A 22,608-nucleotide genomic window follows, 5' to 3' on the forward strand; every position below is an offset into this window, starting at 1 on the left:
AGATAGGACTTGGCGATAAATCACCCCAGTATGGACCTAGTGAAGCAGTTCAGTCTCCAGGTTGGGCTCCCCCCCACTCCCCCAGTGGATGGCCCCCTGTAGAGTTAGACATAGTGGATGGTCCCTTGTAGAGTTAAACATTAACAAGGCGTTTCTCATCCTTGGTACATGGTGTTGAATTCAACATGTGGAACCCAGCTGTTCTCCACTTGGCCACATACTGCCTTCATGGCAGCCATGCGGTCCACCTCACAAACAGTGGTTTGTATGCCTTTGATTACACAGGTATCAAGGCCAGAGACCTTGTAACCTTGCCATCGACTTTCTCTGCCTCAGATGCTTTTTCTGCCCTGGAATGGGCTAGTGTCCTTACCTCCCATCTCTGGAATTTTATTTTTGGCAAATTTTTCTGATATCTAAAAGAAAGTAGACATTCAAGTGGTTACAAAGTCACATTCCTTAGTGGATGTGTTCTAAGCTGTTGGCATGGTATCATGATTGTTAATCACTTAACTGGTCCTATAGGGACACTCTTTTCTATCCCAGAGGGGGCTGAAATTTAACGGAGGTTAGGTTAGTAGCCAATGCCAAGTTTGCAAATACATCAGGAATTTTCTTAGTGAAGTTTCACAGCACTTAGAAAGATTGGTGTTCTGTTTGGTATATTAGTTGTACAGACCCCTCCTCCCCCACTTCCATAAATAATTCAGATCTCAGTCATTGTCAGTGTTTTTCCCTTGCACTGCAGGTATTCTATGTGCAGTGCATGCTGGTAAATTTGCACACCTTAATAGTCAGGCAGTTTCTGTGAAGGTATACTCTTTGCTCAGGTCTTGAACAATCATTTTGATTGGAATTGTAGGTTAGTATTGCTCTCCTAATCCAAAAATCCTAGATAAGCCCTCTTGTTCCCCAGTGTGACCCGAAGAAAGCCAGGCCCCTTTATGATCCAGTCTCAAGACATAATTATATTAAATTTGTAGTTTAAAAGTAATTAAAAATAAATTTAAATCATCATTATTTTTTAGAAGATGTAGGGAGAAGATGGCATTACTTTAAAGCAAAAGAAAATTTATAGACATCTTTTTTCACCTCCTTGGCACAATCTGTCACATGTCATCTTTCCCATGAAATTTCTCATCTAGTCTCTGCTCAGTTGGGTTGATAGAAAGGGCAAGGGCTTTGAGTACTTTTTCTTCCTATTTTATTTCCATCACTGTGTAGAGGTTTGGAGAATATTAATATAGCCATCAAAATATTTCCAAAATATGTTTAGATACACTTGATATGTCTAATTGTGTTTCATATATCCACTTAAAAGCCTATTCACAGGACATATTCTGGAAATCCAAAAATAATGTACAAGAAAAAAATACTCTTTTAAAAATAATTTCACACCCATCGCTGCATGTGAAACATTATGGGGAGGAAAGGGTTTTGGGGAAAAAAGTAAAACTCTTTAAGCTTACATTATTTTAGCTTTCTGTGAATTTTTTTTATTAAAAAAATTTATTCAAGTATATGACTCACACATAAACATACATAAACAATAAGTGTATAGTAATAGTTGTGAACTTATAAAACAAACATACATAGCATCATACAGGACTCTCATGACTCACCCTACCACAAATACCTTGCATTGTTGTTAAACATTTTAAATGAATTATTAAAGAGCATTGTCAAAATATTACTACCAGCCAAAGTATTTTCCCCAACCCACCCTATTACTATTATTATCTTTATATCATTTATATATGAACAATAAGTATATAGTAAAAATTGTGAACTTACAAAGCAAACATGAATCACATTATATAGGGGTTCCATACATCAACCCTCCACCAACACCTTGCATTGTCATGAGACATTTGTTACAGGTTATGAAAGAATATTATCAAAATCTTACTACTAATTATAGTCCTTATCTTACTTTTGGTATATTTTTCCCCCAACACATTCTATTATTATTTTTTAGATATATTTTTTATGACAGAAGTTGTAAACAATCATGCACATGTGCAGAATTCCCAAACAATATCCATCTATCAACACACCACACTGTGGTGGAACATTTGTTACAGATAAAATAATACCATCTGATTGTTACCACGTCCATAGTGTACATTTGGCACATGTTCTCCATTCTGCCCCATTATCAACACAGTACATCTTTGGCATAGATGCAAGCATATTACATGATTACTGCTAACCACAGTCCATAGGTGACTGCAGTTGTATTTTTCCCATGCTTCACATTCCCGCCATCCTGCTGTAGTGATGTACATTTGCTCTAGCTCACACAGGACACTCTTGCATCTGTACCATCAACGCGATTCTCATCCCCCTCTTGGTTTACTGTGCTATTCATTTCCTAGATTATTCTCCAGCATTCTGTCAATTGGCATTTACATCCCTAGGCTACCATTTTCAGCCACACCCCCATTTCTAAATTAGCTCTTACTTACTGTTTGTTACTTTCCACTCTATACATTTCCATACTTTTACAGTAAAGCTAATTAAAACTTCTACATACATTAAACATCAGTAGTCCATTTCAGTCCTTCTCTTATCTCCTTTAAGAATCCACTACTTACCACCAGGGCTTGAAGATATTTTCCTACAATTTTTTCTAGAAACTTTAAGATTCTTGCTTTTATTTTTAGGTTTTTGATCCATTTTGAGTTCATTTTTGGATAAGGTGTGAGATAAGGGTCCTCTTTCCTCTTTTGGCTATGGATATCCATTTCTTTCAGCACCATTTGCTGAATGGACTGTTCTGCCCGAGCTGTGTGGGTTTGACAGGCTAGTCAAAAATCACTTGCCCATATTTGTGAGGTTCTGTTTCTGAACCATAAATTTGGTTCCATTGGTCTATGCGTCTGTCTTTATGCCAGTACCATGCTGTTTGTACCACCCTAGCTAGGTAATATAATTTAAAGTCTGGAGATGAAAGTTCACTTTTCCTTTTTAAGATTTTTCTAGCTATTTAGGACCCCTTACCCTTTCAAATAAATTTGGTGATGGTATTTTCAATTTTTAAAAAAATGCTGGTGGAATTTTTATCAGGATTGCATTGATTCGGTGTGTCAATTTGAGTAGAATTGACGTCTTTATGATATTTAGTCTTCCAATCCATGAGCACGGAATGTTCTTCCAGTTATTTAGGCCTCTTTTGATTTCTTTTAACACTGAGTTGCAGTTTTCTGAATACAAGTGCTTTACATCGTTGGTTAGGTTTATTCCTATTTGAGTTTTATCTGTCATATTTTATTTTCCCCACTCTTTTGTCACTTTTGGCTACTTTTATTGATATAATCTTCTTTTCTAGATTCTCTTCCAAACCTTTCTCTCCTGTCTTTTCTTTTCAGTCTCCAGCATACCCTTTAGCATTTCCTGCAAATCTGGTCTCTTGGTTAGAAATTCTCTCAGTTTCTGTTTATCTTTGAATATTCTAATCTTGCTCTCCTTTTTGAAAGATAATCTTGCAGGATATAAGATCTTGGCTGGAAATTTTTCTCTGATAGTATCGTAAATATATCAGACCATTGTCTTCTTGCCTCCATGGTTTCTGGTGAGAAATCAGCACTTAATCTTATTGGGTACCCCTTAAATGTTATGCACTGATTTTCTCTTGCTGTTCTCAGAATTCTCTTTGACTTTGGCATTTGGCATTCTGATTAATATGTGTCTCCAAGTTAGTCTATTTGGATTTTTTCGGGTAGGAGTATGTTGTGCTTCTTGGACATGGATGTCTTTGTCCTTCAATAGGTTTGGGAAATTTCCAACCATTATTTCTTCAAATATTTCTTCTGCCCCTTTTCCCTTCTCTTCTCCTTCTGGGACACCCATGACATGTATGTTTGCATGTCTTTTTCTGTCTTTAAGTTCCCTGAGACCTTGTTCAATTTTTTCCATTCTTTTCTTCATCTGTTCTTTTGTATGTTCACTTTCAGAGGCCATTTCTTCATACTCACCAATCCTTTCTTCTGCCTCCTCAAATCTGCTATTATATGATTCCAATGTTTTTTAAATTTCATTTATCATGCCTTTCATTCCAATAAGATCTGTGTATGCTTTCAAATTCTTCTTTGTGCTCATCCAGTGTCTTCTTAATATCCTAAATCTCTTTAGCCATCTCATTGAATTTATTGAGGAGATTTGTTTGAACATCTATAATTAGTTGTCTCAACTCCTTTATGTCATCTGTTCCTTTAAATGGGCCATATCTTCTTGTTTCTTGGTGTGGAGTGTGATTTTTTGTTGGTGTCTTAGCATCTGGCTTAGTAGAGTATTTTTTCTGGATGCGGTTTTTCTCTTTAGTTTAGGGCTTCCTGGTCTTTCTCCCTCGCTGGTTGTGCAGTAGGAGCCAAGGATGTAGTTGGTGCTATAAGCTGTGGAGGCTCAAGCTGCCCTCATTGCCCCAGGGACTGATAAAGCTTCCCCCAGGTTTCTCCTTTGCCAGGGGTAGGACAGAATCACAGGTTTGTAGAGTAATCCAAGTCATGCAGTCCTAGACTGTAGTTTCCCAAAGAGAGACTGATGAGGCTTCAAGCCCCTTTCTCCCATACCTGGGGCAGGGGTTGACCTGCATGTGTGGGTAGCAGTCTGTGTGGTGCAGGTCCAAGATGACCGCTTTTGCCCCAATAGACTTCCATTTATTCAGTCTATTCCAGCCAAAGTTCCTTGCAGTGACCTGGATAGACTGGTGCAGGGCTCGCCAATCGTCTCCCTGCCAGAGGTTGGGTTGAAGCCTAGGCTAGGGCTGCAGGCCGATCTGGGTGAAAGAAACTGGTTCCTACCATCACTGTGATTTGTGGTCCTGGATTCCCCTCAGGCTGGGTACAGAGTCAAAGTGGTGGCTACCAGCCTCTTTCAGACTTGGACAGATTCACACCCTAGCTGTTCCTAGGGTTATACTAGATTAGCCAGCTGAATCTATTAATCAGAAGCCAAAATCAGTGGCCAACCATCTCCTCCTCCCCTGTTTTTGGGAAATGGAGTTTCCAATTCCAGCCACAGAATAGCTCCTGGGGCAGCTTGTGCTGCCAAAGTAGGATAATCACGGACCTCCGAGGCTTGGCTGGTAATTTCCCAGAGAGGCTGGCACAGGTCCCCGCAGCTTCCTCCCTCCCAGAGGTGGGTCTGGGGCTTAGGCTATACCTGCATTCTGATCTGGATGGAAAGAAGCCTGTCCCCAGCAGCACTGTGTTTTTCAGTCCGCCCCACTTCCCCTTGTGCCAGGCGTGGAATTAAGGTGGTGGCTACCAGCCTCTTTCTGTCTTGGACAGGCTCAAACTTTAGCTGTTCTCTGGATTATATTTAGCCCACTGAGTTTATTCCTCAGTAGCTGAAGTTGGTGTCCAACCGTCTCTTCCTCCCCTGTTTTTGGGAAGTGCAGCTTTCAATTCCAGCCGTAGAACATCTCCCGAGGTGGCTTGTGCCTCCAGTGGAGGATGGGTACTGGCCTCCAGCACTTGGAGTACTCTGATTATGAATCTTCTCTGCAGATGGGCAGTTTTCTCCTTCCATTCCTTCCAGGATGTGGCAGGATGCTCTTCTGGTCTCCTGGAGCCCCTAAACAGGTGCTTCAGCTAGCTCCAGAGAGCTCTGGGTGTTTACTAACTGCCCTGTAGCAGGAGCTGACTCTAGGAGCTCCTTACTCTGCCGCCATCTTGCTGGTTCCTCTGTGAATTTTTTGAAAAACATTCATTTAGGTTTTTTGTTTTTTATAATCACCCTTTAGATTAATATCAGTATTCATACTTTCGTGAGGGAGAAAAAACTAACATCTTGAAACCCAGACAACAGTAACTTTTACCACTGAATACAGCTCTAAACGTGGCTATTTGTTTTTGCTTATTGTAACCACTTGTGAAACCAAAACATGAACCCTGAAAGATAAAAAAATAGGTATAGGGAGTAGTGAAGCCTAGAAATGGATGGGACTTGCAAATCTTCCAAATGATATCTCCATATGCATCTCCCAGAGTGCCTCAAATTTGATAGATCCAGAGCCATATGAAGTATAGAGGTGCAAAGGCCCTTGGATGGTGGGATTTCTGCCCAGTGCTCTGAATGTCAAAGTGAAGAAATTCAGTGAAGCGCGGGTCAGAGGCAGGAGTAACCGTGATTGTCTTAAGGTAGCCAAATGCCTTGTCATCTAATTCATGACACGCTTGAATGGATGAAAAAGATTCCCACTGTCCCTATCTACTATCCAGTGAAACCACAGCCAAGGGAACCAGCTTGGCGGTTATCAGTGGGGGAAAGAAGACTCAGTTGAGCTTGACTCTAGCCTGGCATGGTGAAGAGACTTGAGAGGTGTAGAATAAATGGGCTTCCGTGCGCCATCCCTGGAAGGGGGCAGGACGGGTCCCTCCCACCCTGCGGCCTCTGGTGAAATAACCACTACTCTTGTTTTTTCACTGACTCGGTGAGGCAGTGGTGGTTGGGGGGGGTGAGTGAGCCCTATGGGGCTCTTGCTTCTGGTGTCAAGCACCCTGATAGAGATGCTGGGTATAACCCGCTGCAGGGGCAATGCCAGGTGGGGAGTTTGGGGTGGTACACCTGTCTAATGGTGACACAGGTGTCCTAAGGCAAGCTCAGGGAGGACAGAAACCTCCCGTGGAACAGAAGGGCAAAAGCTCGCTAGATTTTGATTTTCAGTATGAATACAGACGTGAAAGTGGTGCCACATTAAGTAATACACACACACACACACATATTTTAATAGAAATAAGATTTTTAAATTTATTTAAATATAAAAAATAATTTTTTTAAAGTCTGGAGGCATATAGGGAGCATTAATCACTTCCTCCTCTGCCTTCCTTTAAAGAGCAAAACATGCAGACCCCTATCATAGCACTCTTACGTTGTATTATATAGCGTACATTCTTTTTTTCTCCCACTATACTATCAACTCCTTAATGGCAGGAAATGGGTGTTCTTGATCTTTGTAGTAGATAGCCAGTAAATGGTAGATGAATAAATGAATGAAGGAAGCTAACAGATAAGCAGGCAACAGTCTAGGGTGTGTGGAAAGCCCACAGCATTGTTGTGATTGCTCAACTTCCCTGGAAATAACCATTGAGTAGACTTTTTTCAAAGTATGGTCCTTGTAGAACCTACAACAGGATCACCTGGTTCCGGTGCTTGTTAAAATTCAGATTCCTGTGCCACTATTCAAATCTGCTGAATCAAATCTCTGGTGTTAGCATTTTAAAGAAGTCCCCAGGATATTGACTGAGAGCAGTGGAATTTGGCAATCATTTCCCTGGAGGATTAAGGATAGTCTAAGGGGAAAGCAGCCAGAGATGATTTCTGACATAGTGTTGATAAGTCTGCTTAAATATAGCTTTTGTTTATGACCTCAAACTGTGTTCTTCCTAAAAATCATGTGGTTTTAATTAAGGAAATAGAGTCTGCTTCTTACCTAACAAGCTCTGAGAAAATTGTGCTGTACTTTACAGTCAAAAGAAAAGGGTCCTGTATGGTGTAATCTCTACCTCTTTATTTCCCAGGTCTAAACACTTTGTTTCTCCCTTGGAGATGGAGACTTAGTAGTGATTCCAGCATTATTAACAGAGTTAATTAGAGTAGCCCTAAAGTGTAATTTTAAAAAGATTAATGAAATTATTTTGAAAAAGTATCATGGATTGATACAGCGAGCATAAGTATTTTCAAAAGTTTTCTTGATCACGCTTCGCAATATTCACAAACAGATAGGTGTGAAGATTATATTAGAAGGCTGTTAAGGCTTCTTTGTTTTGTGTTTTGCTTTTCTATTTAGCCCAGCCAACTAAAGTTTTAAGAGAACAAAGATGGAGGAGAAGTAAACAGGCAAACTTTACATAAATTCTACCAAACAAAATAATATCTTGAGAAGGCATTTAGGTACATATATTAAACATCTCTAGTCCCTTTTTATTGTAATTATGTCCAGATAGAAAGTTAAATAAGTAACTGGAATATGCAGTCCTATAATACAGACTCTATTATAACTGAAAAACAGCCATTTTAACCCCAATAGGGAGGAAAATAGGATGAGGATAGGAAAGGGGCAAAGGAGAGAATGGTTGAAGAGAAAAAGCAATGCCAGGAGAGTGTGCAGTAAGGAAGCCGAAGTGGTTCTAAGTTGAGAGGAAGGTGCTTCTAGAAGCAAGAGCTAAAGATCAAAGTGAGTGAAGGTGACTGGTGGAGGAGATTGAGTCAAGGACACTGTATAAGAGGGGGGTGGCAAGAACCCTGGGAAAGAAGGCAAGAAGTAGTTGTGGGTACAGAAAAGATGCTAGCTAGAGGATCAGGAGATCAAGAAACCAAGGAGATCATGCCTGGTGTCATCAATGTTTGGATGCCATAGGATGCAAGGTACCCTGTTCCAAGTAAGAGGGTGGGAATTAGGTAGGGGAAGTGAGGGTGATGGGAAATATTTGGAATAGTTGTTAAGAGAAATGGGAATGGTATAAAGGAACAATTTATAGGTAGTTTTAAAGACCAGCCGCATTTCTTTGATCTGTCAGACTTTGCCTTCATTAAAGGAAAAAATTCTAAAAATTCTTCATTTCACTTGTTGGGATTCAGAATCCTTTCTTTGGTATACTATTTTATACTCAGTTACTTTTCTTATTTTGGGGTGGGGTATTTTAAAAGGACTGAATCACCAAATATAGGTGAAAATTGAGGATAAATAAGAGCATCTCATGCAATCTAGAAAATAATATTTTGTTCTCAAAAATCCATGAAAAAGAGATCTGAGCAAGGCAATGCAATGACCTTAAGGGTACTTTTAGGCAAAAGTAGAATTGAGTGCAACTGAAATGAAGGTGTTAACCTACATAAAAAAAAAAAATTAATCTGAAGGAACAATTAAAATTGGTCTTCTTGAAATGAAGAAAAAGAACGAAAATCATTCTAGGCATTCTTTGGCATGGCATACTCAAGCCTGGCCAGGCTCTGCCAGCTAGCAGCAGCAGTAGCAGCTGGAGTAGTGGTGGAGGTTATGGTGGTCATATCAAATAATTTTACCTCCATGCCCTTAAACTGATTCATTTCTCAGGACTTTATGCCTGCAATTAGGGGTAGCTGCCACTTGATGGTGGAAGTGCTTGTATCTGAATGATGGAGTGTCAGAAATATAATTCCATCAAGGAAACATTTCACTCTAGAATAAATAGAACATTCATCAACTTGGGTATCTCCTATGTGACAGACACTGCTTGGTGGGGAATAAGACTGAAGTTTCTTTTTCTGTGGAATCTACAGGGTGGTTTCTTGCTATGGTGTTTGGACTTGTATTTTAAATTTTAACAGACCCATCAAGCTTCTGTTGTGGGCTTACTCCTCTAATTTTGGATTTGTTTTTTAAATTTTAACAGACCCATCAAGCTTCTGTTCTGGGCTTGCTCCTCTAATTTTGACCAATAGTTCATCATATAGGGAATATTTATGGTCTATATAAACATGCATTTTCCTGGTACATTTTAAACATTTTACCTCAAGGGGCCAAAGTTTATCTCTTTTAAACATAAAGTTAACGAAATGAAGTATTCCAGATATACACCTTATCCCAACCCACTTGGGCTGGTTGACCTGACCACTTAACTCTGGGCCTGTTCTTGGTAATGGGGACTGGGAAGGAAATAGCACCCATTACTTGTTCTCCCTCATTTCCTAGTTCCAATATCGAGGATGGATATTCAGTATTTCTACCTTGGGGTGGACAAGACTGGCAAAGGAAGCGATATTAGTGACCCTTCTTGGACAGGGCATGCTGACATGTTTCAGAGAATATGTAAGGGGTTGTGTTAGTCTCAGGCATTATCCAGATAGGGATGAGGCATCTTCACTTCTGCCCAGGGTTCAGACCTCATAGGATAATTCTTAGCTCATTACTCTTCCTGCTCCTCTATTGTCCATCTTCCTAAAGTTGTTATGTTAGAAGTGTGCCCTTACTTTGTCTTAACTGCTTGCCTGGAGAGACAAAGTTTCACAGTACCAGAAATGCAAACACTCTGGCAGTGAGGGTGCATTAATAAGAATGATTTTATTACTGTTGCCTTTCATCACAATGATCATGGTGCTTGTTCCTTAAAATTAGATTTGATGCTGCCTTATCTTTCCTGAGGCCTCAAAGAAGGACTGTCACAATATGTTTAGAAAATTTACCATGTTCACAGTCACTTTAAAAATAAAAGCATTTTGAATATTCAGTCACTCTATGCTTGTCTTCTGCTCCCTACCTCTCCAAGCAGCCCCTGCACATTAAAGTGTCTTTCAGATGATGAAGCCACTAACCCATTCCCTGACCTGGACAAGTGGTATAGACTCGATTTTTTCAGGTCAGGTCAGGAATGATTAGTACAAATCATTGAGTGATATTTAAGATGGTGGGTATAACTGTTAGAAATTGTGTTCAGCTAAATCTAACAGTGGCTTAACCACATAAGAATTTTTTTCCCTAGGTAGCAAGAAGACTGAAGGTAGTTGGTTCCTGGCCCAAAGAGTCATCATGATTCCTTCTGGGTTCATGCACTGCCATGTTTACTGTGTGGCTCCCGTCCTCATGGTGGTGATCTCTAGGCATAACATTCATGTCCCAGGCAGGAAGGGGAGGGAACAGCAAAGGTCCTGGGCCTGCTGAGCCTCTCATTTTTATCAGGAAATAAGTAGCTTTCCTGGAAGTCCCCATTCAGTAGACTTCCACTTACATCTCTCTGGCCAGAAATAGGCCACATGACACCCTTACCTGCAAGGGAGTCTGGAGCTCCTGGGCATATGGTTGCCTTAAAGAAAAATGGGGTCAATTGGCAAGGAAGCAGCTTCTTGGGTAGGCAACGACCATGGTCTACCCAGAGGAGTTATGTGACATCCTAAAAATCCAGTTTTAGGTAATTGCCCAAGTGCCTTCTGAATATCAGTGTTCTGGTTATTATTTCTTTGGTGGAATGGATGGAGTTGCTTTCTATACTTTGGCTAAGATAGGAAGTGATGCCATGGGTGGGTTCTGCCTTTCCATTCGTATGAAGAACAGCTTCTTGGTCTTTCATAACAAAGGACCTTTGATTTATGATGTACTGAATGCAAATGGCATTGAAGGACTACCTTCCCAAAGTAATTTGGCTTATGAATATGACACAACCAGGAAAGCCTGTAAGTCAACCACAGAAAGAAATCCCTCAAAGCTAGGTTACTCAACCCCTCACCTTGGTCCACTTTCTATTTCTTTCATGTTCAAAAGAAGTAAGGTTTTCTTCTCAAGACTGTTCCCTTGGGCTTGGGATCTTTTCTCTATCTCTCCTTTTTTTGTGTAACTCTTATTTCACCCTGTTCAGTTTATTCCAACTCTCATTCAAAGTATATCTCGAATCTCTCCTCCTGAGAAAGGAATTTGGGGAACAAATGAGGTACATCTGACTTTAGAAGCCAGTGTCACTGTACACACTTCAGTGTTCCTAGAGCTCTGAATGATCTATTTTTCATGTTTTCTAGTTTCATTTCCTATTCTAGTTTCCTAGGGCAGAGCTTGAAACCAGTGTCATGTGAGCACATTATAGAATATGAATCCCTTCAGCCTTCAGAGTGGTGGGGTAGAGCCTGGGGCAGCCCGCACACCCTTGGCCGTCATCTTAATTTGTAAGCACGTCTTCCTTTTACCACAATGTGCTGTTTTCTATGCACTATGAGGTTGGAAAGCTTAGTAATTGCTGCTTTCAGGCCTATTCTGCAGATCACTGTCCTTTCAATTCTTCTATTAGGAAGTCTATTAGAAAGTCTCCTTCCTTTTCTTGGCTTGAGGTCTCCTGCCTTCGACCTAATGTAAAAGACAGATACATAGGATGACTTGGTTGGTGGCTCCTGAATATCATTCATGGCAAGTCCATGTTATGATTCACTTTAATAGCTGTATGGCTGTTTTGCTTATCCCATCTTGAATTTTGTTCTATTCTTCCAGCCTTGTCCTTTCTTTCCTAGAGGTTCGCATAGATGGGAGCTCACCCCAACACTTTTTTATAAGTCAATTCTTTGCTGACACTGTAGCAGTATTGGTCCCTTGTTTACTTTGCATTTCTTTTGATATCAGCAACCTACCTGGCCAAAACCAGAGATAGAACCATGACCCCCAGTTCTCTGAGAGTAATAATCTGCTGGGAGGCAGTCAAAGAGAATAATGTTGTTCATTAATATTTCCCCTTTTACCTCTTTGCCATTTACTTTAGAACTTGTGTTAGTCTTTGAACTAAGGAAAGGCAAGCTAGGTTATAATTAAGCTGAAAAGTATTTCTTTGTTTCTTCCAGATGAGAATTCTCCAGCCAACTTCTGGGATTCTAAAAACAGGGGTGTGACAGGAACACAGAAAGGACAAATTGTATGGAGAATTGAGCCTGGGCCTTATTTTATGGAACGTAAGTAACTAAATATGAAATATAAGCTTGGTACTGAACATTATATAAATATTCAGGCATCTATGGAAACTTTTCTGGATATAATTTTAAGTTTTTAATTCTAATTTACATATTTATACCATTCACCCCCAAACTGGAAATTATATTGTCTTAGAAAGTGCTCATTAGAGAATACTGAAAAAAGTAAATGTGTTTCTGTATACACACATACTCATATACATGTACATGTTTTTACATATACCTTATGTATATATGGTATATAAATTACGTACGATTATTTTAAATACTTCACACATTTTTATATACCCTTGTATCTACATTTGTAATTGTATTTAATTATATCAATATCAGGAAGCAGAAAGAATATTTCACAGTATCAGTTAATTTAAGAATTTTATTTGCTTTTAGAATGCCTCATTATTTTTCCCAGGAGCAGAATAACTTTTGCAGTTGGATTCTACTCTTCACAGAGTGGTATAAAATAGTCTGCAGCATGCTGCCATTGAGGTTAACTTAAGAGAAATCAGAAATCATCTGCAGATAACTCAATCATTACCCAGTTGAGCCAGTGTTATATTTATTTCTAAGTACAAAATGATTGTGTATAGTCCATGGTGCACAGAAATATCTCATATCTTTTTTTTTTTTTGAGTGGAAAAGGAAATTTATATATTATTGAAAACATAATAATTTTTTTGTGGAATAGATAGAAAAACAAATAAATGAATGATTTGCTAGCTGATCCAGGTTTACTTCTACATTTACAGAATTTATTTTTCTATAATGTAAAAAAAAAATGGGCTCCTGAAATTTTTTCTGAGTTGTTGAGCTCTGTGAAAGAATTAAGAATTTTATATGCAAGGATTTTAACTGAGAGAGAATTTGGATCCTAGTACTTAAGGATGGTACTTATTAAACCTTTAAAAATAGAGTAAAGTTTGATTAAATGGAAGCCTGCTGTAGGCATGTATTTATTGAAACACATAAACCTTCTGTAACAAAAAAAGTTTATTAAAGGCAGATTAGTATCTCTTACTTTGAACTGCCAATAATGATGCCAGATAATTTCTTCCACCACCCTTGCTGGTAGATCAGCATTCCAGACCTTTCTCTAAACCTGCTTTTGCACCCTAAGGAATATCTTCTTTTCACAGTTCAATTTTCTGCGTAGATTCACTCTTTTATTTTTATTTTTAAAAGATTCATTTTTAATTTATTTCTCTTCCCTCCCCTGCCCTCCCCGCCCCGCCCCCCCCCCCCCCCCAGTTGTCTTCTCTCTGTGTCCATTCACTGTGTGTTCTTCTGTGTCTGCTTGTATTCTTGTCAGCAGCACCGGAAATCTGTGTCTCTTTTTGTTGCGTCATCTTGCTGCGTCAGTTCTCCGTGTGTGCGGCACCACTCCTGGGCAGGCTGCACTTTTGTCCTGCGGGGCGGTTCTCCTTACAGGGTGTACTTCTTGTGCATGGGGCTCCCCTATGCAGGGGACACCCCTGTGTGGCAGGGCACTTCTTGCATGCATCAGCACTGCTTGTGGGCCTGCTCACCACACTGGTCAGGAGGCCCTGGGTTTGAACCTTGAACCTCCCATGTAGTAGTTAGATGCTTTATCAGTTGAGCCAAATCTGCTTCCCTAGATTCACTCTTTTAACCTAAAATAGATTGCAGTTTTTAAGGGAAAATGCTCATTCTCTAACAAAAGCGGTGGTGGTGGTAGTGGAGCAGACAGCCATAATCCCAGCTACTAGCATAGCATACAGGAAAAAGTCTGGAGGAAAATTTGCCAGAATGTTAACAAAGCTTGCTTCTGGGAGGTTGGTATTATGGATGATTTGTTTTCCTTGCTTATTTTTACTTTACAGTCCAACATTTGCCGAAATGGCATTACTATATAAGTAATGAGGAAAATAAATGATAAAAGGGAAAGAAAGGATGTGGGAAAAATGGAATGGGAAATAGATGGTTTTACTTTCAATGTAATTCCTCCTTTCAAAGGACCCTGGGGTTTAAAAGAGGCTGATCTAGCTGAGAAATGTTGCCAACTGATTTTTAGCGTAAAAGGTGAAAACAACCTTCCTGTTCACTCCAAGTGCCGAAGACTGCTAGGAGTAATTGCCTCTTGATGGAGAGTGTGGATTTATATTATGAGGTTCATGTGAACACCTGGGAAGAAGTCGGCATCTCACACTGCTGTAATTTGGAACACCATGTGAAGCAAAGCGTCATTTACAGAGTATCCCATTTTCTGTGATTGATTTTCTTTCTCCCACTAAAATTGTTAGAGATGCGTAATGTCCTGACTGATTAGACTACAGTAAATATCCCTGTCTGGACAAATGCTTTTCTCTGCATCTCACACTTGTATTTTTAGAAGTTGGCTGGACATCGAAGTTAGGAACTGAGAATGAAGAAAAAGGTGGGGGGGTTTCCTCCTCTAATTTAACCTTTCTGTTTAAATTCTTCACTGGCAAATGGAGGATATTTGTATAGTGTGGTTGTAGAACTAGAAATATTCCATAACATACATTTTTAAAAACCAAGAAAGGTAATATAAGTTCAGGTCAGGATAGCAATTAGGAATTTTAGAAAGATTCTGAATTTATTCGTTAGATTAAACCTATCCTCAGTAAATCCAAATGAGGCCTCCTCCAAAACACATTCATATCCTTGTAATATAAAAGCTTCTCAGGTGGTATTTATCTTAGTATTTAGAATTAAAGTCCATGTATTTCAGATGTGTTTTTTTTTTAACCACATCTGCCTAGAGGAGAAGTTTTTATTGAATCTCTATAACTGATGTCTTGGATCTTTAAACAATTTTGGGGTATTAGGCAACTTCTAAAGTTCATATTTTCAGCCTCTGAACTTGAAAGCTTGTGGTGTTTGTTGGTTTTTATTGTAAATTTATTTATTTATTTTCCTTTATTAGAGAAGGTGTGGGTTTACAGAACAATCATACATAAAATACAGGATTTTCATATACTTTCTTATAATTAATGCCTTACAGTAGTGTGGGATATTTGTGTTTTTTTTAATTTTTAATTTTGTCTTTATTTATTTTTTTAATGTTACATTAAAAAAATATGAGGTCCCCATATATCCCCCACCCCCAGTATATTTGTTATAATCAATGAAAGCACAGTTTTATAATTGTACTATTAACTATAATCCATGATTTAATTTAGGGTTTTACTGTGTAGTGTAGTTCCATGGATTTTTAAAATCTATCATTTCCCCTTTTAATCATATTCAGGTATATATTTCAGTGCTGTTAATTGCTTTTGCAAGATTGTGCTATCACCACCACCACCCATTACCAAAACATTTCCTTCATTCCAGATAGGAACTCTGTACATTTTAAGCCTTAACTTCCCATTCCTTATCCCCACCCCATCCCTTGGTAACCTATATTCTAGATTCTGACTCTGTGAGTTTCCTTATTCTAATTATTTCAAGTCAGTGAGATCATACAATATTTGTCCTTTTGTGTCTGGCTTATTTTATTCACCATGATGTCTTTAGGAGTCATCCACATTGTTGCATTTATCAGGAATTCATTCCTTTTTACAGCTGAATAATACTCCACTGAATGTAAATACATTTTATTTATGGAATCCTCAGTTGGTGGACATTTGGGCTGCTTCCATCTTTTGACAACTGTGAATACTGCCTCTATGAACACTGGTGTGCAAATATCTGTTCAAGTCCCTGCTTTCAATTCTTTTGGGTATATACCTAGTAGTGGGATTGCCAGATCATATGGTAGTTCTATATTTAGCTTTCTGAGAAATCTCCAAGCTGTCTTCCACAGTGACTGAACCATTTTACATTCCCACCAGGAATGAATGAGTGTTCCTTTTTCTCTGCATCTTCTCCAACATTAATTATTTTCTGTTATTTTAATAGTAACCATTTTAATGGGTGTGAAATGGTATCTCATTGTGATTTTGATTTGCATTTCATTGGGTGCAGTTTTCTGTCTAGTTGGTTTAGAGTATCATTGAGGTCCTGGACTTCCCTATTGGTCTTCTGATTAGATGTTCTATCTCTTATTGAGAGTGGTGTGAATTAAGTCTGCAACTATTACTATAGAGCTGTCAATTTCTCCCTTCAATTCTGTCAGTATTTAATTCATACATTTTATTTTTTAAATTTTTTAAAAGATTTATTTTTTTAATTTATTTCTTTCCCCTTCCCCCCGTCCCCCAGTTGTCTGTTCTCTCTGTCCATTCGCTGTGTGTTCTTCTGTGACCGCTTCTATCCTTATCAGCAGCACCGGGAATCTGTGTTTCTTTTTGTTGCATCATCTTGTTGTGTCAGCTCTCCGTGTGTGCAGCGCCATTCTTGTGCAGGCTGCACTTTCTTTCGCGCTGGGTGGCTCTCCTTATGGGACACACTCCTTGCATGTGGGGCTCCGCTATGCAGGGGACACCCTGCATGGCATGGCACTCCTTGCGTGCATCAGCACTGTGCATGGGCCAGCTCCACATGGATCAGGGAGGCCCGGGGTTTGAACCGCAGACCTCCCATGTGGTAGACGGATGCCCTAACCACTGGGCCATGTCCGCTTCCCTAATTCATACATTTTAGGGCTCTGCTCTTAGATCCATATATATTTACAATTGTTACATCTTCTTGTTGAATTGTTCCCTCTATCAGCAAGTAATGATCATCTTTGTCCTTTGTAACTCTTTTTGACTTAAAGTCTGTTTTATCAGATATAAGTTTAGCCACCCCAACTCTCTTTTCGTTACTACTTGCATAGTGTATTTCTTTCCTTCCTTTTACCCTGAACCTACTTGTGTCTTTGACTTTAAGGTGGGTCTCTTGCAGGCAGCATATAGTTGGGTCATGATTTTTTATCCATCCTGTTAATCTCTCCCTTTTGACTGGAGAGTTTACATTTAAAGTCATTACTGATACCAGGCCTTTGTTCTGTCATTTTTTTCTTTAACCTTTGTAAGTCTTATACCTTTTTTGTCCCTCACTTCTGTTAAAGCCTATTTTTATATTTATTTGCTTTACATATTGTAACATATTGTATGCCTTCTCATTTCTACCTGGAGATATTTTTCATCTGTTTTCCTTGTGGTTACTATGGTGTTAAAATTTAACATCCTAAATATATAGCTATTGTATTTGGTTTGATACCAACTTAACTTCAATAGCATGCACATATACATTTTCTATATCCCTCTTTGCCCCTATCACTTAATTTTGTACTTGTTTCCACATGTATTTGTACATTATATATCCAAAAATCTAGATTTATCATTCTTTTTATGCATTTGCGTTTTAGCACCTGTTGGAAGAAAAAATTGGAGTTACATACCAAACACACAATACAATAATACTGACATTTATAATTACCCAAATAGTTACCTTTGCCACAGGTCTTTATACCTTTAGCTGCTTTGAACCACAGTCTGCTGTTATTTCAGTTTGAAGAACTCCTGTTAGCATTGTTTGTAGGGCAGGTCTAGTGGTGATAAACTCCCTCAACATTAGTTTATCTGAGAACGTCTTAATATTTCCCCCTTTTTAGAAGGTGTCTCACCAGATGTAAAATTCTTGATTGGTAATTGTTTTCCTTCAGCAATTTAAGTATTTCAATCCACTGCCTTCTTGTCTCCATGGTTTCTGATGAGAAAACTGCACTCAGTCTAATTGGGGTTCCTTTGTACATTGCTTTTCTCTTGCAGCTTTCTGAACTCTCTTCTTTCTTTGCATTTGATAGTGTAATCAATATATGATAGAGTGTGTATTTCTTCGTGTTTATCCTTTCGGTGTTCTCTGAGTGTTTTGGATGTGCATAGTCACATCTTATGCTAAGTTTGCCACATTCTCTGTAATTATTTGACTATTCGTTCTCCTTTCTCTTTCTCGGCCTCCCTTAATGTATATATTTTGGTGAGCTGGATGGTGTCCCAGAGATGTCTTAGGCTATTTTTACTTTTAATATTTATTTTTTCTTTGTTTCTCAGCCTGACTCATTTCAAGTGCCTTGTCTTCAAGTTTACCAATTCTTTCTTCTGCCAGCTCCAATCTGCTCTTGAAACCCTCCAGGGCATGGTTCATGTCAATTATTGTGGTCTTCAACTCCAGTAGTTCTGTTTTGTTCCTTTTTAAAATTTCTGTTTCTTTACTAAGACTCTAATATTGTTCATTCATTGCTTTCCTGATATCTTTTAGTTCTTTCTCTGTAATTTCCTTCATCTCCTTGAGCATTTTTAAAAAGATTTATTTATTTTTTTATTTCTCTCCCCTTCTCCCTGCCCTGCCCCAGTTGTCTGTTCTCTGTGTCTATTTGCTCCATGTTCTTTGTCCACTTCTGTTGTTGTCAGCGGCACGGGAATCTGTGTTTCTTTTTGTTGCGTCATCTTGTTGTGTCAGCTCTCCATGTGTGCAGTGCCATTCCTGGGCAGGCTGAACTTTGTTTCATGCTGGGCGGCTCTCCTTACGGGGCGCACTCCCTGTGAGTGGGGCTCCCTTACACAGGGGACACCCCTGCGTGGCACGGCACTCCTTGCGCGCATCAGCACTGCACGTGGGCCAGCTCCACACGGGTCAAGGAGGCCCGGGGTTTGAACCGCGGACTTCCCATGTGGTAGACAGACGCCCTAACCACTGGGCTGAGTCCGCTTCCCTCCTTGAGCATTTTTAAGATAATTTTTCAAACGCTTTTTTCAGTATGTCCACATTTTCTTCTTTGGTGGTATTTTCTATATTTTTATCCTTTTCCTCTAGGTAGGCCATCATCTCCTGTTTGTCTTCTACTCTTATTGTACACTGTGCATATTTTAATATTTTAAAATGTTAACTCTGGGGTTTATTCCCTGAGATGTCTGTTTCTTGTTTTTTAACCTGCTGGTGGTAAGGTCTGCCCAAGATAAATGCAGTGTGCAGGGTTCTCCCTGTCTTTTGAGCCTTTGTCTTATCCTTGGCTTTTTCTTGTTAGGTGTTTTGTAGTTCCCTATTTACAAGAGTTTGGTTTTCTACTCTCTTTCCCAGGGGAAATATTGTCCTCTCCCACGTATTTGAAGCCAGCAGGCCTTTGTCCCAGACTGTCTACCTCTATAGTGTTTTTGGTTTTTTTTAAAGATTTATTTATTTATTTTCCCCTCTCCCCTCCCCCCCCCCCAGCTGTCTATAGTGTTTTATACTTCTTTCTTTGTGTTGCTAGGCTTTTGCATGGAGGGGAAATTCTGGAAGGAAGGTCACCTCGGGGAAACTTTCCCAAGTTGGTCTTTCCCAGCCAAAACCGGGCCAGAGACCCTCAAAGGGGGTGCAGACCATCTCCAAAGTTCCCTGCGGAGAGGAGCTCAGGAAGGCCACCAGAAGCTTGTCCAGCAGCTCCCCAAAGCTGAGCTTTCCTGGCCTGCTCAACAAATGCAGCCAGCCCTTTAGCTAACTGTTTCTACAGCACAGCATTTTCAGTCTGCACTTTGTAGGGAAAGTTGAAACAATGGTGCTTCAGCCTTTGTCTGAGGCATGTTGAAATAGTAGCTGCCCACAGAGCTGGGACCCAGTGATCCAAATTTGCTAATCAGAAATCATAATTAGTATTTACTTGTGCCTACCCTTGTACTTGGGAAAGCAGATTTTATGTCCCTTTCTGTTGCCATTAGCTAGCCAGGGACTGGACCCCCTGGTGGCTTGCTGTGATAGTGGGGCATGGACGTCGGTAGCCACAGCACAGAGCTTTTTATATTTCTTTACCGTAACTTATCAGCCTCTTCCTCCTGCTCTTCTCTGGATGCCATCCAGTGTTCCTCTAGCCTCTGGAGTTTTGAAATAGTTGTTTCTCATAGTTCCTGCTGTTTAACTGTTGTTTTGGTGGACGGACTAAGTCCCGGAAGTCCCTACTCTGCCATCTTCCCTGGAAGTTCTCTTGAGAAAACCTAGGGTTTTTAAGTGCTTGCTTTTATCTTCAGAATGAAAATTTGTTTATCCTTAGCTCATCAGAAATCCAATCGATATAAAATTCTCGGAAAAGTAATCTTCACAAGTTTCTGGGAAAACCTATATTTATGCACTCTTTAAACTATTTCTGAATATAAATAAATGCCTTGATTTGTCTGGATAAAACCCCCAGAGGAGGCAGTAGTCCAGACTTATATTATTACACTGTTTACTTGAAAGGATTGGAAGGACAGACTTAATTTTAGCTAGATGACCTTCCTAGGTATTGGAGAAGAAAAGCAATATCATCTGCACCTGCTTGTCATAAGACTGTCAAATATTCTTTATGAGTTATGTTTGCAGAAACTGGGTGAATTATCTGTTTTGTATGGATACTTCAGTTTTAAAGTATAAGAGGTTTCATAAGTTTTCTTGGTATGCCAGAGTGTCTATTTTTTTTTATTGTGGTAATAAATATAGCACAAAATTTGCTGTTTTAACAATTCAGTCATATTACTTTTACAATGTCGTGCTATTATCACCACCATCCATTACTAAAAGTTTTTCATCACACAAAACTGAATCTCTTTACCCATGAAGCAATAACTCCCCTCCCCTCTTTCCCCAGTCCCTGGGAACCTCTAATCTACTTTCTGTCTCTATGAATTTGCTTATTCTAGGTATTTCATTTAAGTGTAATCATGCAATATTTGCCGTTTTGTGTCTGGTTTATTTCACTGAGCACAGTGTTTTCAAGGTTTATCCATGTTGTAGCATGGATCAGAACTTCATTCCTTCTTACAGCTGAATAGTATTCCATTGTATGTATATACTATATTTTATTTACCTATTCAACTATTGATGAACACTTGGGTTGTTTCCATCTTTTGGTTATTGTGAATAATGCATCTATGAACATCATTGTGCAAATATCTGTTTGAGTCACCTTCTTTCGATTCTTTGGGATATATACATAAGTGTGGAATTACTAGATCATATGGTAATTCTATGTTTAATTTTTTGAGGAATCATTAAACTATTTTCTACAGTGGCTATATGATGTCTTTTCTATTCCTCATAATCTTTCATAGACTATAATCATTTATTCATTAATTCATTCATTTAAACCTACCTTCTGTCCTTACCGAGTGCCACCTTTGCAGCAGGCACTCTTTTAGGCATTCACTAACTCCTTGAACAGTGAGCGAGCTTAGAAGTAGTAAACTTCATTCTATATTGCTGTGTACTGAATTACTGTGTGACCATTGAGGCTAATAGCAAAATGTTGATACTTGTATAAGTTATATCATTCTTCCACTGTATATCTTACCTTTTTCAACCTTGGGAAGTAGCTAGTATTAGGAAACTGAGCAACAGAGATGCAAGTGGCATGGGTAAGTGACAGAGTCAGGTCTCCAGTGGCATTCAGGTAGTGTGTTTTCCAAGATTCAGTGCCTTGCCAAAATAGACAAGTTATGGGTAGCTTTTTATTTGTGGAATGGGCGGTAAGAGGCTGTCCTCAGCCTCTTATTTTTGTTATCATTTCCTTCACTCTAACCCTCTCCATTCCTAAGCCACTTTAGTAGGGTCTTTTTGCCCCTGGAATGGAGGCATTCTTTCTTTCTCTTTCCTCACCCTTTATGCTTTGGGTCCAGTTAATTCTCCAGTCCTATTAGGTCTGTACCACATCTACACTGATACTGTATTTGATTTTCTTGAGTTTTTCCTGAGCTTTAGCAGAGGGAAGCATTTTCAGGGTCCACTGACGCTTGATAAAGAAAAGGCAACTTACCAGTATCATATTAATGAGAAGTAGACACATCATTGGGAATGTGGACAAATTTCTTCAAAAGTATGAGGATTAAAATGTGTTTACTCTTTCCCAATTTTTGGACTTTGAGTAAAAAGGCCTATGAGAAGGAACCCTAAATATTAAGAGTATAATAAAAGCACATAGGGCTGTGGCTAAAATCTATTTTAAAAAATTGGAGTTAGTTTGGCTCTTTATTCTATTTTAACCAAAACGAAATGATTAAAGGAAGAAGGACATTTATATTCCACCCATCTTTATGGTTCAAAATATTCAACTTCTAGAAACTTGGGGAAAATCCAGACTTTTTAAATAGAAACAAGCTGTCAAGTAGTTCTTAAGTGAATCTTGTAGCTGCTTGAAGTAATGGAAGATATCCTATTCTTTGAAAGAAAACCATTTCTTGCAAGAATGGCCTTTAGAACTTTTTACTTAATAGGACTTGAAATACAATCTAATACTAATCTTACACTGTTGCCTAAGGAGAATGTAGC

At 39.1% G+C, this 22,608-nt stretch overlaps 1 protein-coding gene across 16 annotated transcripts in view; it reads left to right on the forward strand.

Moving 5' to 3' along the window:
* HECW2 (HECT, C2 and WW domain containing E3 ubiquitin protein ligase 2) overlaps positions 1-22,608 on the forward strand; it is a 469,060-nt gene that overhangs the window by 290,574 nt on the left and 155,878 nt on the right. For all 16 annotated transcript variants that reach the window (XM_058300431.1, XM_058300434.1, XM_058300432.1 and 13 more), the window contains one exon: positions 12,298-12,405. In XM_058300431.1, coding sequence (XP_058156414.1) covers positions 12,298-12,405 — 108 coding nt within the window. The remainder of the gene's footprint in view (positions 1-12,297; positions 12,406-22,608) is intronic.

Source organism: Dasypus novemcinctus, chromosome 7 (assembly GCF_030445035.2).
Source record: "Dasypus novemcinctus isolate mDasNov1 chromosome 7, mDasNov1.1.hap2, whole genome shotgun sequence".
Taxonomy (NCBI): Eukaryota; Metazoa; Chordata; class Mammalia; order Cingulata; family Dasypodidae; genus Dasypus; species Dasypus novemcinctus.